Below are 13,675 nucleotides of genomic sequence, written 5' to 3' on the forward strand. Positions count from 1 at the left end.
TAATAATAATAATAATAATAATAATAATAATAATAATAATAGTAGTATTGTGCTTGGGTTTTTAGACTCTACCAGTTACACAGATGTCTCTTCCTCTGGGCTGTTTAAAGGGGCAGTTTATACAAATGGCCTTTTAAACAGCCCAGTTTATCCAAAGTTGTGTATATACCAGATGCTGTCAGGCTTCAAATGTACGTATTTGTCCTCTCCACAGTCCAATCCATTGTAAGCCATTGATCTACTGCTTAAGTTCACATCTTCAGTTCGAAAATGGAGACAAGCATCGAAATTGATCAATTTTGCAAGCACAAAATGGTTAGTAAAAGAACGTCAAGGAATACTAAATTATGTAATAGCTTAAAATATTAATTTCCATACACAGCGCTTACCACTTGTAAATGGTGATGATCATCACAATACTGTTGATGTTCTGGTTTCTTTTATCAAAAACACGATTCGGTGAAACACAGCTGAATTAAATTCCCCTAGTCATGCATATAATAAATATGTGAGTCACATACAAAACTCATTTCTGCATGCATATACAGACTAAGAAACACATCATTTTACACAGCCCACATTTGAAACTATATATTATCCTTCTCTAAGCTCTGATTGTTGTACATATATTTCCTCATTTACATACAAGTTACTCACTTTCACAAAGCTCTGAGGCTAAATAAAAAAATACTCAGCATCCTCTACAAACATCCAGTACAAACATTTGCTTTTTCTCACCTATTTGTCTCCATCTAGTGGTGGATTTCCAACAGATAAAATTGTAAGTAGATTATTAATTAATTAGTTGTGTGAGAGCTGGAATCTAGGAGTTAGCGCTACCCATAGGCGAGTGCAAGCAGTTAGGATTTCTTAATTTGAGGTGTCAGTATTTCATGGAAATCCTTTGTTGAGATTGGTGGTGTGACTGGACTAGAGTGGTCCATTGCTAAAGAGGTAGGGCAAAGATAACAGTGTTAGGTCTGAGTCAATATGGTGCTTAGTATTGAGCGCTGTGTTTAATCTTTAGGACAGTTTTGGTAAAGTTTGGTAAAGCAGGAGGAATACCCCCTGTGAGCTTTGTGATTGTTTTTATAAATATATTCCAGTTTTCTGATTTTCACACCAGACTGCTGCTTCAGACTGCCTGGCTGTTTTTAGTATTTATACTGGTTAGTATCGCTCAATAGATGGGAACCAACTGTCAGTCTGTAGTGTGACCTAACCTTGTTTTTTGTTTCCCCACAAGAGATGAAATGCTGCGGTAAGTTATTGTGGTTTCCTAACAGCTCCTTGCATGCATCGCATGTAGGGCAAGTTGACGTGTGGGCATTCAGTGGTTTTTTGATGGTTTTTCTTAAATAGTTCCCACAGTAGGGCGTAACGTATGTTATAAAAGTAGTATGTAGCATTATTCTTGACATTATTACCTAGTGTAACTCTCGTTGGAAGTGGAGAAAAGAAAAGAAAAAACAATGTCTTAACAAATCAGTGATGGTCTTTAATGGAAAAGGTAACACTCTTCCTAAATGTGTTAAAAGTGAGGCAAACAATGGAAAGTAGAACAACCTGCCCCCTAAATCTCTGACCACACTTACCACTTTTGTATGATGAAATGTACAAACACACAGAGGTGTGAGAAAACACATTGGTGCATCTCCCAAAGAGGCAGCGGTGGAAAACTATGAGCTCAGAGCAAAAACGGAAGGACATAAATAAATGCAAGCACTCACAATGACCGACCTGCTCTAACATGTGTAGATGAGTCAAAACGTTCTTTACAGTGTTTTTATTCTGAGTCTAAACTCTTGTGCAGTTCTCTGTTACCTATCGTAGCTACTTTTGTGCTGGCGAGATGTTTTTTCAATGCTCGCTCGCTCTCTCCCTCCCCACGCCCCTGCTTGGTTAAATTGGGCATATAATGGCAGAGTGTTACTGACATGTTGTGTGCGGTAAAAATGGTCATCACCACTGTTCAAAGCTCTTAAAAGAAATATATCTCACCTTTATGCTACAATCTTCTTAAGTCCAGCGTTTATCTATGGCAACTTGCTATACTATTGCTCAGGGCAAACCAATCTCTTCTCTCATCACACACAGCCAAAATGTGTTTGTCCCCCTGGATTCATCAAAAAATCCAATTAACCGTTTGCATTTTCATAATGTTTTAATATTCCAATTTGTTCCAATTCATCTTAGGAAATAACTGTTTTACCACAGAAGGCAACCGCTGATTTTCTACAATATATTAGAGGCTTTACTCTTGATTTTTTCAGTTTTGACTAATAAGTAATCATTATATATAACCGAAAACCTTCTATAAAGCTTCTTTGTTTCATGTACATTGCGATACCACATTACATTGCAGCTGCTGTGCAGGTTGAGGAATGACCCTCTATCCCTTTGATAGCACTGTGACACATACATCCAAGTTTAGACATTCACCTGGTGGCAGTTTATTCCTTTAACCATCCATCAAGTTATTTTATTGGATGTTATCAAGATGCTGTCATGCTATGATCACAGTGCTCAGAAACATCTAATTGTAATAATGAAAGCTCTCAGTTATAAGATTTTATCAGCAATTTTTCAAAACAAAAGCTTCCCATTGACAGTAATCAGATGTGAAAAGTGCTTCTGAGTCTGTTTCAGCTGACAGTGAAGGCATTGCAGTATAAAACAGTAAGTGGTTTAACAGAGACCATGTTGGTCATCGCGAAACCATAAGCTAGGAGTAATGCTAAGTGTTTTGCCACAAGAATTTGATATGCCACCATACATAGAACAACATAAACAATTCAATATTTTTCAAAGTAAAGTGCAGCATACTCCTAAGGATAACACTGCTAAACAGACCTTTCACCTTAAATCTATAAGCATAAACACAAATATGTGACATTGTTTTTTATATATATTTAAAACAACAGACAATGCATTTACATTCCAGTTTTCAAAACACTGAAAAAACAAGCAAAATTATAATAACAAATATAAAAATGTGATCTATAACTAAAAACATGTCTGTTGTTAAACAAATTGTTATGTGGAGTATAGAGAGTAGAAGACTGACTAAAGGAAAATCACTTACTTCTCTTATTGTTTGTTCTGTCACTTCTTGTGTCTCTGGTTACCCTACTGATATCAAGAGGTGAAAACTGCTCAGTCACATGATTTAACCCCCAGTCCCATTTTTTCAGGCCCTTTAAAAGTCACAGTTTTGGGGTACAGCTCTGATTACTAGGTATAGTATATGGCCAGCTACGTCTAAATAGGGTATAGGACATAGAAACTTTCTGCAACTGAACACATTCATGATTTGTCCAGTTAGTCTTATTTTCCCTCCAAAAGATTAAATATTAAAAACACAGTTTTTGTATAAAACATTTAATTCCTTTGTGGGACAACAGCTGGAAGGCCTCATTCTGTCCTGCCAGTTGATCATCAACAAGAAGGGGGCAGCTTTATGATTCTGCCTTCTGAACCCTGTTTAACCCATACCCAACTGTGACTTTTGAGGTGTCCCCAGCTATTAATATTTGGCCCATTCACTTACACTCACAGTGTTTCATTTTGATGCTGGTAAATGGACGTATATAATGGAGGTTGTTCCCCCTGTAGAAAAGTAGTCAGAGTAGGACCTGGATGTTGCATTAAAGGTGCTTTAAAAACTGGAGCTGAAATCCCCTGTGCAGTAGCACCGTGTGACCACTAGTTAGAATTGCCACTTGTTATATTATCATGCTGAGTAGCATCTGGGGTGGGGTAGTGACCTGACACTGTGGGCTCAGAGCCAAATCCAGTGTGGAAGGCAGGGGAAGCGAAGTTGCTTTAACTTGTGACCACAGTTGTCCCAGGTGGGTAAGCCCCCACAGCCTCACCAGGCTGAATGGCTGCACATCTGGAAGGAACGATGACCAGTGGAAACACCACCTCTGGGTCAAAGGCAAAGCTAATGTCCAGATACACCTGGGAAACAGTCAGAAATTGAGAAACTTGTAAAGAATTATTATTATCTGTTCTAATTAATACATAGTTCAGACACACATTTCCCATGTAGCATATTTATTCACACATGTTTAGAAACAAAGCAGTTTTATTTCTGAGGGGATGTGATGTCACCAAGAAATTGTTTCATACCTTTATGTAATATTCAACTGAGATGATTTCACAGTTATGGATAGTGGAGATGGCATCATCAGGAATCTTCAACTGGCAGGAGACAGTTCGCTCTGAGTTTGGACTGATAGTTTCCCCGACCTCTTTGAACAGATTCATCACCCACTTCTTAGTAGACTCATTGCAGCGAAATACTGTTTTTTGTTCAAGTTTGAATTTGGGCCTCGTGTTCTTGGAAGAGGAGTTGCAGATTTGGGCAACAACAGATATAGTTTCACCTGTAAAAATCAAATCAGAACATTAAACTGCATTTTTAAATCTATCAACACTCGCTGCGCAGCGTGAAGTTACTGTACCTGGAGTGCAAACATTCCTGTCAGTAGTAGCAGACATTTGGACCCATCCCTGGGAGAGCCCACCTATGTTTTTACTCACTGTACCAGATTGTGGATGCTATGACAGACCACATAGACAAACATGTTTACAATTTCATGCGTGTGATTTTTAATGTGAGTTTTTTCACAAAGCACTTTCCAAATATCACATTTATAGCACGTATCAGTGCAGTGTTTACCGTCACTTCCCAAAACTGTTGAAACGTCTTGGAAATGAAGTTGATCTTCTTTTTAACTTTAGAAGGCCACCACCAGCTCCTGGACATATTTGCTTCAAACATGTACACAATTTTTCCATATACCCCCTTGAAGGATGAAGGCATGCTCCTGTAAACAAAACCAGTGGGAAATGTATGCATTTGCCAAAGCATCGTATGACAGTATTAATAATTCAAATTCCCACTTACCCCTCTGGGATTTTGAGCCCGAACCTAAACGTGTGGACCCCTTTGGGAAGTACAGTGCCTGCAAGAAACGGTCAGCAAATGTCGGCTTTGTCACAGAGCTACAGTGATATACTTACAATTTACTGCTGATCATTGAAGCCAGGTTATATTCCTTAAATGTAGTGTTTTCTTTATGTCGGCTGCACAATTTAATCCTTGCATTCTTCCAAGTGTGTTAAAGCCTCTCACCTTTACCATTTCTTGCAATTAAGTACTCCTTCACTTTAAAATATCTCCTTTTTGCAGTGTGGGTAATCTGGAAATATCCTGTTCCTTCTGTCCATTCTGCCTTGACGTCTCCTTTGGCTTTTACAGAAAGGCTCTTAACTTTAACCTCTTTTGTCAGCCTGAAACTAACACTGCCCACTATAGTATCTCCTTCAGAATAACTACCGTCTTCGTTGATAGCTTCAAAGGTCACGTTTAAGTCCTTCATCGAGGACATTTCCGAGCTGAGTTGAAGACGATGCGTTTCTTAGCACCGATAGACCGATTTAAGGTGCATGACGGGAGGCTCCGCCTAAAGAGTGACATCGTGACTTCTGATTTCAGATAATAACAAAAGTTAAGAGATGAGATCCACGCATTGATTTAAGTATGATATACAGTATAATGAAACATTTGAAAACTTATTGCAATTTACGTAGTTTAGCAAATAGACTAGCCTACTGAATAGAACATGAACTCGTTAAATCGAAGTCACGGTCGTACTGAAAGATTCATACATCTCGCTCAGAAGACTGTGTTTGTATATGATCGCTGACAAAAATAAATAAATAAATAACCATAACACTACTCAACAATCTGTTAATACTCCCTCCTGTAGTTTAGGGTACATGTAAATATGTCTTCAATAAAAATAAATAAAGTGCTCGTTACATAAGAGCTTATTTACGTGTAGTTATTGCTGCTCATTCAAGAATTGTAAGAAAGCATATAAGTGCAATTTCAACACCATAATGCACATCTAAAGTAAAACTTCACTGCAGAGTTTGGTCATCCACATTTGAAAGTCAAAAAATACGTAAATGAGGGAAAAGTAGGTTATACACTTGTGTGATTTGTGTGAGCAGCGTTACCATGTGTGCGTGCGGTTTGGTCGCTGCTCTGAACCCAGATGAACAACTTAAGTGAACACCGCTGCCTTTCTGAGAAACGGCTGTCTGTGTAATGTGAAAAAGAGGGAGAGGTGTATAAAAGTTTTTTGTTGTTTTTTTAATCGGTAGCAGCTAAATAAAGGAAAGGCAACCAAGGAATACAGAGACCAGAGTAGCGATTAGGAAAATGTATTTGCAATCAGATTATTAACGGAATAAATACATAAACCTCCTCAAAAACATTGACACCTAAATGGAGAGAGAAAGAAGCCATAATCGTCTCTCAGGGGACGTACTTTATTTTTGAAACCGTCTCAGCAATACAGCATGAGTATCCTCAGCTTGTCCTGTCTTCACCTGCCTCTCTGGTCTCCCTTGCCAACTTGTTCCTTGCTCTGCTTCGCCCTCTCTCTATCTGTGCTGCGTGTTCTTCTTCACTGGTGTTTACTGGGGTACTGTGTGTGTATTTATATTGTATTGTTGCCTCCTAATGATTCCTTAATCAGTCACCGACCTTTCACTGTGTCAGTTCTTCGAATAAGTCCAGTGAGTAAAGCTGCTAACAGAAAGGGATGGTAGCCAAAGAGTACAAAAACACAGTGTAGCAGTTAAAAACATTTGATTTATTTATAATTTCAGAAAAAGCCGAAGGCAGTTAAAAACAGCAAAAAACAAAATCAAGCTAGCAGTCCATTGTTGTACATTAAGTGCACAGGTGCAGGGGTCTTAAGACAAATGCTTTGGAACCCATCACAGCAACCAGTCTTTTAACTGTTGTGTCTCACTGGGGAATGCCTTCCCCATGCCCATGCCCATGCCCATGCCACACCAGTTCCCCCAGCATCCGTCAGTTCTTTCCATTTTGATGCTTCCCCTTTCTCTGCTGCTGGCACATCATCTTTTATACAGAGTAAGCAGGTGTTGATAATTGCTTTGTTTAGGAAACTGTAGTAGGAAGTCACAACTTTTCAAAATAAAAATATGCAAAATATATAAAAAGTTGCAACTATAACTGGACATTTCTATAATTAAACATGTCAGATTACTCTTTTAATTTACCCTGCATACACTCAATAAATGTCATTGTCCTGGGTCATTTTGACCCAGCATTCTTAGTTTTCTTGTGTTTTTGTATTTTGTTCATTATTTATTCCATGGTTCCTCGGTTGTTCAGTTTAGTTTATTAGATTTCCCCCCGTGTCTTTACCCCCTGTGTCCCCGTCCTGTATCTGTGAGTTCCTATGCCTAGTTTCTTTTCCTTGTGTTTTATTCCATGGTTTCCCCAGCTCGTTATGTCTGCGCCCTTTTCCCAGGTGAGTAAGCCCCCACAGCCTCACCAGGCTGAATGGCTGCAAATCTGGAAGGAACGATGACCAGTGAAAGCACCACCTCTGGGTCAACAGCAAAGCTAATGTCCAGATACACCTGGGAAACAGTCAGAGATTGAGAAACTTGTAAAGAATTATTATTATGTGTTCTAATTAATACATAGTTCAGACACACATTTCACATGTAGCATATTTATTCACACATGTTTACAAAAAATGCAGTTTTATTTCTGAGGGGATGTGATGTCACCAAGAAATTGTTTCATACCTTTATGTAATATTCAACTGAGATGATTTCACAGTTATGGATAGTGGAGATGGCATCATCAGGAATCTTCAACTGGCAGGAGACAGTTCGCTCTGAGTTTGGCCTGACAGTGGCCCCGACCTCTTTGAACAGAATTATCAGTGAGTTCTTAGTGTGGTACTTGCTGCGGTACACTGTATTTTGTTCAAGCTTGAATTTGGGCCTCGTGTTCTTTGAAGAGGAGTTGCAGATTTTGGAAACAACAGATAAAGTTTCACCTGTCAAAATCAAATCAGAACATCGAACTGCATTTTTAAATCTATCAATATTTGCCGTGCAACTTGAACCTTTATTTTACCTGGAGTGCAAACATTCCTCTCAATGGTAGCAGACATTTGGACCCGTCCCCGGGAGAGCCCACCTATGTTTTTACTTACTGTACCAGATTGTGGACTCTATGAAAAACCACATCGACAGAGAAGATTTTTATGATTTATTGCCTGTGATTTTTAATGTGATTTCTTTTATACCAAACACTTTTCATTTAGCACACATGTTACATTTCTAACACTTATCAGTGCAGTGTTTACCATCCCTTCCCAAAACTGCTGAAACGTCTTGGAAATGAAGTTGATCTCTCGTTTAACTTTAGAAGGCCACCACCAGCTCTTGGATATCTTTGCTTCAAACATGTACACAATTTTTCCATTTTCCCCCTTGAAGGATGAAGGCATGCTCCTGTAAAACAAAACCAGTGTGGAAAGTGTACATTTGCCAAAAAAAGAAGATAAAATGTTAATGAATATTAAATTCCCACTTACCCCTCTGGGAGTTTGAGCCTGAATTCAAAAGTGTGGACCCCTTTGGGAAGTGAAGTCCCTGCAAGATAAAGCTAAACACTTTTAAAAATGTCAGCTGCTTAAAAGACATACAACTATATTTACAGTTTACTGCTGATCATTAATATTTACATACATATTCTTTGAATGTAGTGTTTTGTTTATATCTGCAAGACTATTCGAGTAACTACAAAATACAAGTTAACCCTTACATACAGTTCATATTTCATGCTTTCACAGTATTTAAGAGTCAAAACTGACCAAGGTCAAGAATGACCTCTTAAGTGTTTCCAACAACCTACACTACAGATACATTTACAATCTATAAATAGCTTGTCTGACATTAATAAATGGATGATTAATCCTTAGTTAATGTTTCAGAGAGCAGGAAGGGTGTATTTTTTTAATGTTTTTTAACACTCATTTTTAGAGGAAAAACATTTGCTGTCACAGAATAGCATGTCATGTGTCATGTAAGACATGAAATTATAACAGTCATAATTAATTAAATATAAGTGAAAATGGGAAGACAGTACTGGAACTTTTGGAATTTATTATAACCATTTACAAACATTGCAACCATTAAAAATTGCCTTCACGTTTTATCATTAATTAAAAAATAATCACAACAAACATGCAGGTACAAAATTTGCTTCTTGGAAACTAGTCCGTGCATTTAAAGCAGTGTTAGGAATAATTGCATATTTGTGGTACTTGCATGTTTCCTCAGCTCCCTAAAATGGCATCCATAATCTTGTGAACCTACAAACTCTCTTTTCATCTGTCTTGAGATCAACAAGCTCAGAATCAATTAATTTTATTGTGTTCATTTTTAGATTTTCTTTCAGAGTTGGTACTTGTGCTTGCAAGTGGAAGGCATGAGTACTAACAGATAGGCACATACCTGCATGTATGTAGTGCTTGTCTACTTTTATTGACTGCTAAAAGAGGTTTTGAGCACAAGTCAAATTGTAATCATGCATTCATACTGCATTTTATTCCTTACATTTCATCTTCCTCACATCCATGGCCAATTTAGAATAACCAGCTGTCCTAACAAATGTGTCTTTGGGAGCAAGAAAACACAAAACATAACTTTTTTGGTTGTGGGCCAAATTATGGAGTGACTTCTCTTTTTACACCTTTATACTTTTTGCTATTGTGATTGATGGATTTTATGATATTCAATTGTACTTTTTTACTACACTGTACTATTTTTGTTTAAATTCAAACTGGATCAAATCTCAAAAAGGATGCACGGTTTAATCAGTTTTCATTAGTTTTCATTACTTGATATCTCACTTTATTTATTATAATTAATATAATTGTAATATTTAAACATTTTTGTTGTTCTTATTGTTTCAGTACAAATCTTTCTTTCTATATACACTTAACTTCATGGGCAACTCTATTGGACACATGGCCAACTGCTTTTATTATAAAATTCTACAAAAAACAACAACCTCGCCAGGTTTTAAATGAGTAAAACCTCTTACCTTTAAGTGTTACACCAATTAAGTAATCCTTCACTTTGAAATATCTCTTTTTTGAAGTGACAGTCATTACATAATCTCCTATGTCTTCTGTCCATTTTGTCTTTGCGTCTCCTTTGGCTTTTACGGTGAGGGTATTAATGCTGACATTTGTTGTCAGTTTGAAATTAACTGTGCCCACTATAGTATCTCCTTCAGAATAACTACCGTCTTCATTAGTCGTTTCAAAAGTCAAATAAAAGTCCTTTATCGAAGGCATTTCAGAGATGAGTGAAAAGCGATGTGTTTCTCATCACAGATAAACTGATTTATGGGGCATGACAGGAGGCTCCACCTAAAAATTAACATCATGACATCTGATTTGACCACATTTATTACGACATAAATTTAAGCTGCAACCTCATTTTGACCAAAATGTGTCACCCATTAGTTGCAGAAAAATCGGGACTGCTATGTGTTTGGGTGGAGAAGAAAAAAATCTGGGTGAGACAAAGATCAGAGGTTTAGAGCACCTGTCACTGGTAACCCACAGGTGGCTTGTTTCAGTCCCTGTTTAGATAAAGATGTCTATCTCCAAGACACTGTTTTTGTACAGTATGTAATCACTGACAAATGAATAATCATAACATAACTCAATAGCTTCATAATTTCCCTGTCTTCTAGGTTACATGTAAATCTAATGTCTCCAAAGAAAGACAAGAATCCATCAAAGTGCTTATTATATAACAGTTTATTTGCATGTTTTTGGCTGCTTAATACAATGTGCAAAAGGTTATAAATGAAATTTCTGTCAGGGCTCTGTGTGCGGGCAGGCAGAGATGAGGATCCACATGCAGGACTCGGAAAACGGAATGCAACTCAAAAACCTCAGCTTTATTGCTGGCAAGAAAACAAAACATGAAGTGAGGACTGAACACTGAGACCAAAAAACACACAGGCATAATCTGATGGTACGACATGACACTGGGTTGAGGACAACACAGGGCTAATATACACAGGGTGTATATTAGCCCTGTGGTAATTTTTTAAATTTTTTAAATTTAATTACATTTTTTCCCACTGCATAACCATGTAAATGTGTGGTTTGGTTGCTGCTCTAAACTCAATTGAACAGCTTAGATCAGGGGTGGGCAACTCCAGGCCTCGAGGGCCGGTGTCCTGCAGGTTTTAGATGTCTCCTTGGTCCAACACAGCTGATTTAAATGGCTAAATTACCTCTTCGAGTCTTGAAGTTCTCCAGAAGCCTGATAATGAACTAATCTGAACTAATCAGGTCTTTCCTCCCCACTGCTGTCAGACTCCATAATAAAAACTTTAACTGATCAAGCACACACATCCATACATATGCAATAATACTAAGTGCAATAATCCTTTCTGTCATCGTTGTATTTTACTCAGTTGTATATAGTATTTGTATTTGTATTCTATTTTTATCTTATTGTATATTTATTTTATTTTATTCTACTGTATATAGTATTTTATTTTATTCTATTCTGTACAGTTGTGTACTGTATTTATTCCTATTGTATTCTAATTTTTGCCTCATAACTTTTGCACTGTCCACTTCCTGCTGTGACAAAACAAATTTCCCACGTGTGGGACTAATAAAGGTTATCTTATCTTATCTTATCTTATCTTATCTTATCTTATCTTATCTTAATCATGTGATTCAGGTGCTTACACAGGGTGAAATCTAAAACCTGCAGGACATTGGCCCTTGTGGCCTGGAGTTGCTCACCCCTGGCTTAGATGAACACCTTTCTAAGAAACAGCTGTATGTGTAATGATAAAGAAGAGGAGAGGCCTAAACACGCCTAAATTCCTAAACATCAACACTAACTTCATAAGAAACTACACAGCCCAAATGTATGAAGTCATGCTGTAGCCCAGGTGACTGCCAATGACTGCTTGGATCAACAAAAAAGAAACAAAGACTGGATCAGAGAATGAAACTTAAGCCAAAGGACTGAAACACTTACGGAGCCCCGCAAGGGACATGGGAGAAAAAAAAAATTAAGACGGACTTTTGCGAGATCTCGCAAAAGTTCAGCGTAATTTTTTTTTCTCCTATGTCCCTTGCGGGGCTCCGTAAACACTGAAGCAAAAGAATATCTGTAAGAAAATAATTTCCTTATTTTTCTCATTTTTGTTCTGTCTGTTTGTTTGTTGCTGAAACGCTGTTAGTAGACATGTAGGAAAGAGTGGGCACCCTCATGATTCTATACTGGCTCAGCACCTAGCAAACAAAGAAATTGAAAACTGGCTTCTGTTTTCTGATTGTGAATGTCATTACCATCATTACTTTGTTTGACAGCTGCTTTTCCTTGCTCTGCTTAGCCCTCTCTCTTTCTGTGCCCGTGTTCTTACTCACTGGTGTTTACTGGGGTACTGTGTGTGTATTTTCATTGTATTGCTGCTTCCTAATGATTCTTTAATCAGTCACCGACCTTTCACTGTGTCAATTCTCCTTATAAGTCCAATTCTGGAAAAAGTTTGGTTGCTTTCAAGAACCTAAATAACAGTCTCCTTTCCCCTAATGAGTCATCACACATGAGCAAATAAACTAGCCCTAATATTTGCATACATTTACTTGGCTATCCTTTTGCTTTACAGTATTGCCTGCAAAATCAAATCAAAATGGATTCTACTGCTTGTCTTTCTTAACACTGAGTACAATAGCCCATTAGCCCACACAAGATGCATCCTCATCCAATTCAAAGTCTCCTGATGACAGCGCGCTTCACTCCATTAGTACCCATGCCTCTTATTTCTCCCACCTACCTTTGTACCATACATAAAGAAAGAAGAGTGAAAAGCAGAAGAAAGAGGGAGGTCCTTTTCCATCCGGGAGAGAGTTCCTGGTCATTTTAGAAAAAGCCCAAGGCGTTTAAAAAGCAGAAAAACTGCAGATAGGAAGCAAGAACTTTCCAAAATAAAAGGTTGCCAAAAATACGAAAAAGAATTAATGTATAAAACCAAACTAAGTAAACGATAGGAATAAAACAGGTCCTGTCAGGCCAGCTCCACCTAAAGAGGGCAGAAGATGATGGAACTTTCTATAATCAAACATGTAAAAATAATTTTTACTTTAGCCCTGAAACACTCAATAAAAGGAAAAAAAAAATATATATATATTTTTAAATGTAGCTTTGAGTCACTTTGTGTAACAATAGCTGAAAGGCTACTAAGTGACCTCAAACCAGACGGGAGCATGACCAACAACAAATAACTGGTGACCAGCTTTCTTGTCTCCTTCACTAACCTGTTCAACTGTGACTTTTGAGGTTTCACTTGCTGTTTATATTTAGCTTAATTGTTTACCAGATCCACTTCAGCTTCTATAGTAATTCATTTTAATGATGGTAAATGGAGGCTTATAATGGAGGGCCCCTGCTTAAATTGAGGCAGAGCATCAGGTCCTGCATATTACTCTGAAGGTGATATGAAAACTGGAGCTCAGAACCCTTGTGGAGCAGCTTGTGGCCACTGGTCACCACTTGTGTGCTTGTATGTCAAGTGCGATCTGAAGTGGGGAACTGTCAAATCCTGGGTACAGGATAAAATCCAATAGGCAAGGACAAGGGAAGTGATATCACTGTATCTATAACTTTGAGCCCCAGCTGTCCAAGGTGGGGAAGACCCCGCAGCCTCACCAGGCTTAATGGCAGCAAATCTGGAAGCAACAATAGGTGGAAATACCACCTCTGGGCAAAGCTA

The 13,675-nt window shown here is 37.9% G+C and overlaps 1 protein-coding gene across 2 annotated transcripts; it reads right to left on the bottom strand.

Annotated features, from left to right (window-relative positions):
* Positions 1 to 2,992: 2,992 nt before the first annotated feature.
* On the bottom strand, positions 2,993 to 5,432 carry LOC102209113 (arrestin domain-containing protein 3-like). Of its 2 annotated transcripts, XM_013914365.1 has the most exons (5): positions 5,144 to 5,432; positions 4,916 to 4,973; positions 4,470 to 4,835; positions 4,135 to 4,391; positions 2,993 to 3,963 (listed from the first exon to the last, which is right to left on the bottom strand). In XM_013914365.1, the coding sequence occupies exons 3-5, from the start codon at positions 4,504 to 4,506 to the stop codon at positions 3,826 to 3,828; spliced, it is 432 nt and encodes a 143-aa protein (XP_013769819.1). In that variant the 5' UTR covers positions 4,507 to 4,835; positions 4,916 to 4,973; positions 5,144 to 5,432; the 3' UTR covers positions 2,993 to 3,825. The 2 variants fall into 2 exon arrangements, with proteins under 2 accessions (XP_013769819.1, XP_013769820.1); XM_013914366.1 differs by lacking the exon at positions 5,144 to 5,432 and having other exon boundaries at positions 4,916 to 5,010.
* Between the last annotated feature and the right edge of the window lie 8,243 nt (positions 5,433 to 13,675).

This window comes from Pundamilia nyererei, unplaced genomic scaffold (assembly GCF_000239375.1).
Source record: "Pundamilia nyererei isolate P.nyererei 1_Seehausen unplaced genomic scaffold, PunNye1.0 scaffold00006, whole genome shotgun sequence".
In the NCBI taxonomy this organism is placed as follows: domain Eukaryota; kingdom Metazoa; phylum Chordata; class Actinopteri; order Cichliformes; family Cichlidae; genus Pundamilia; species Pundamilia nyererei.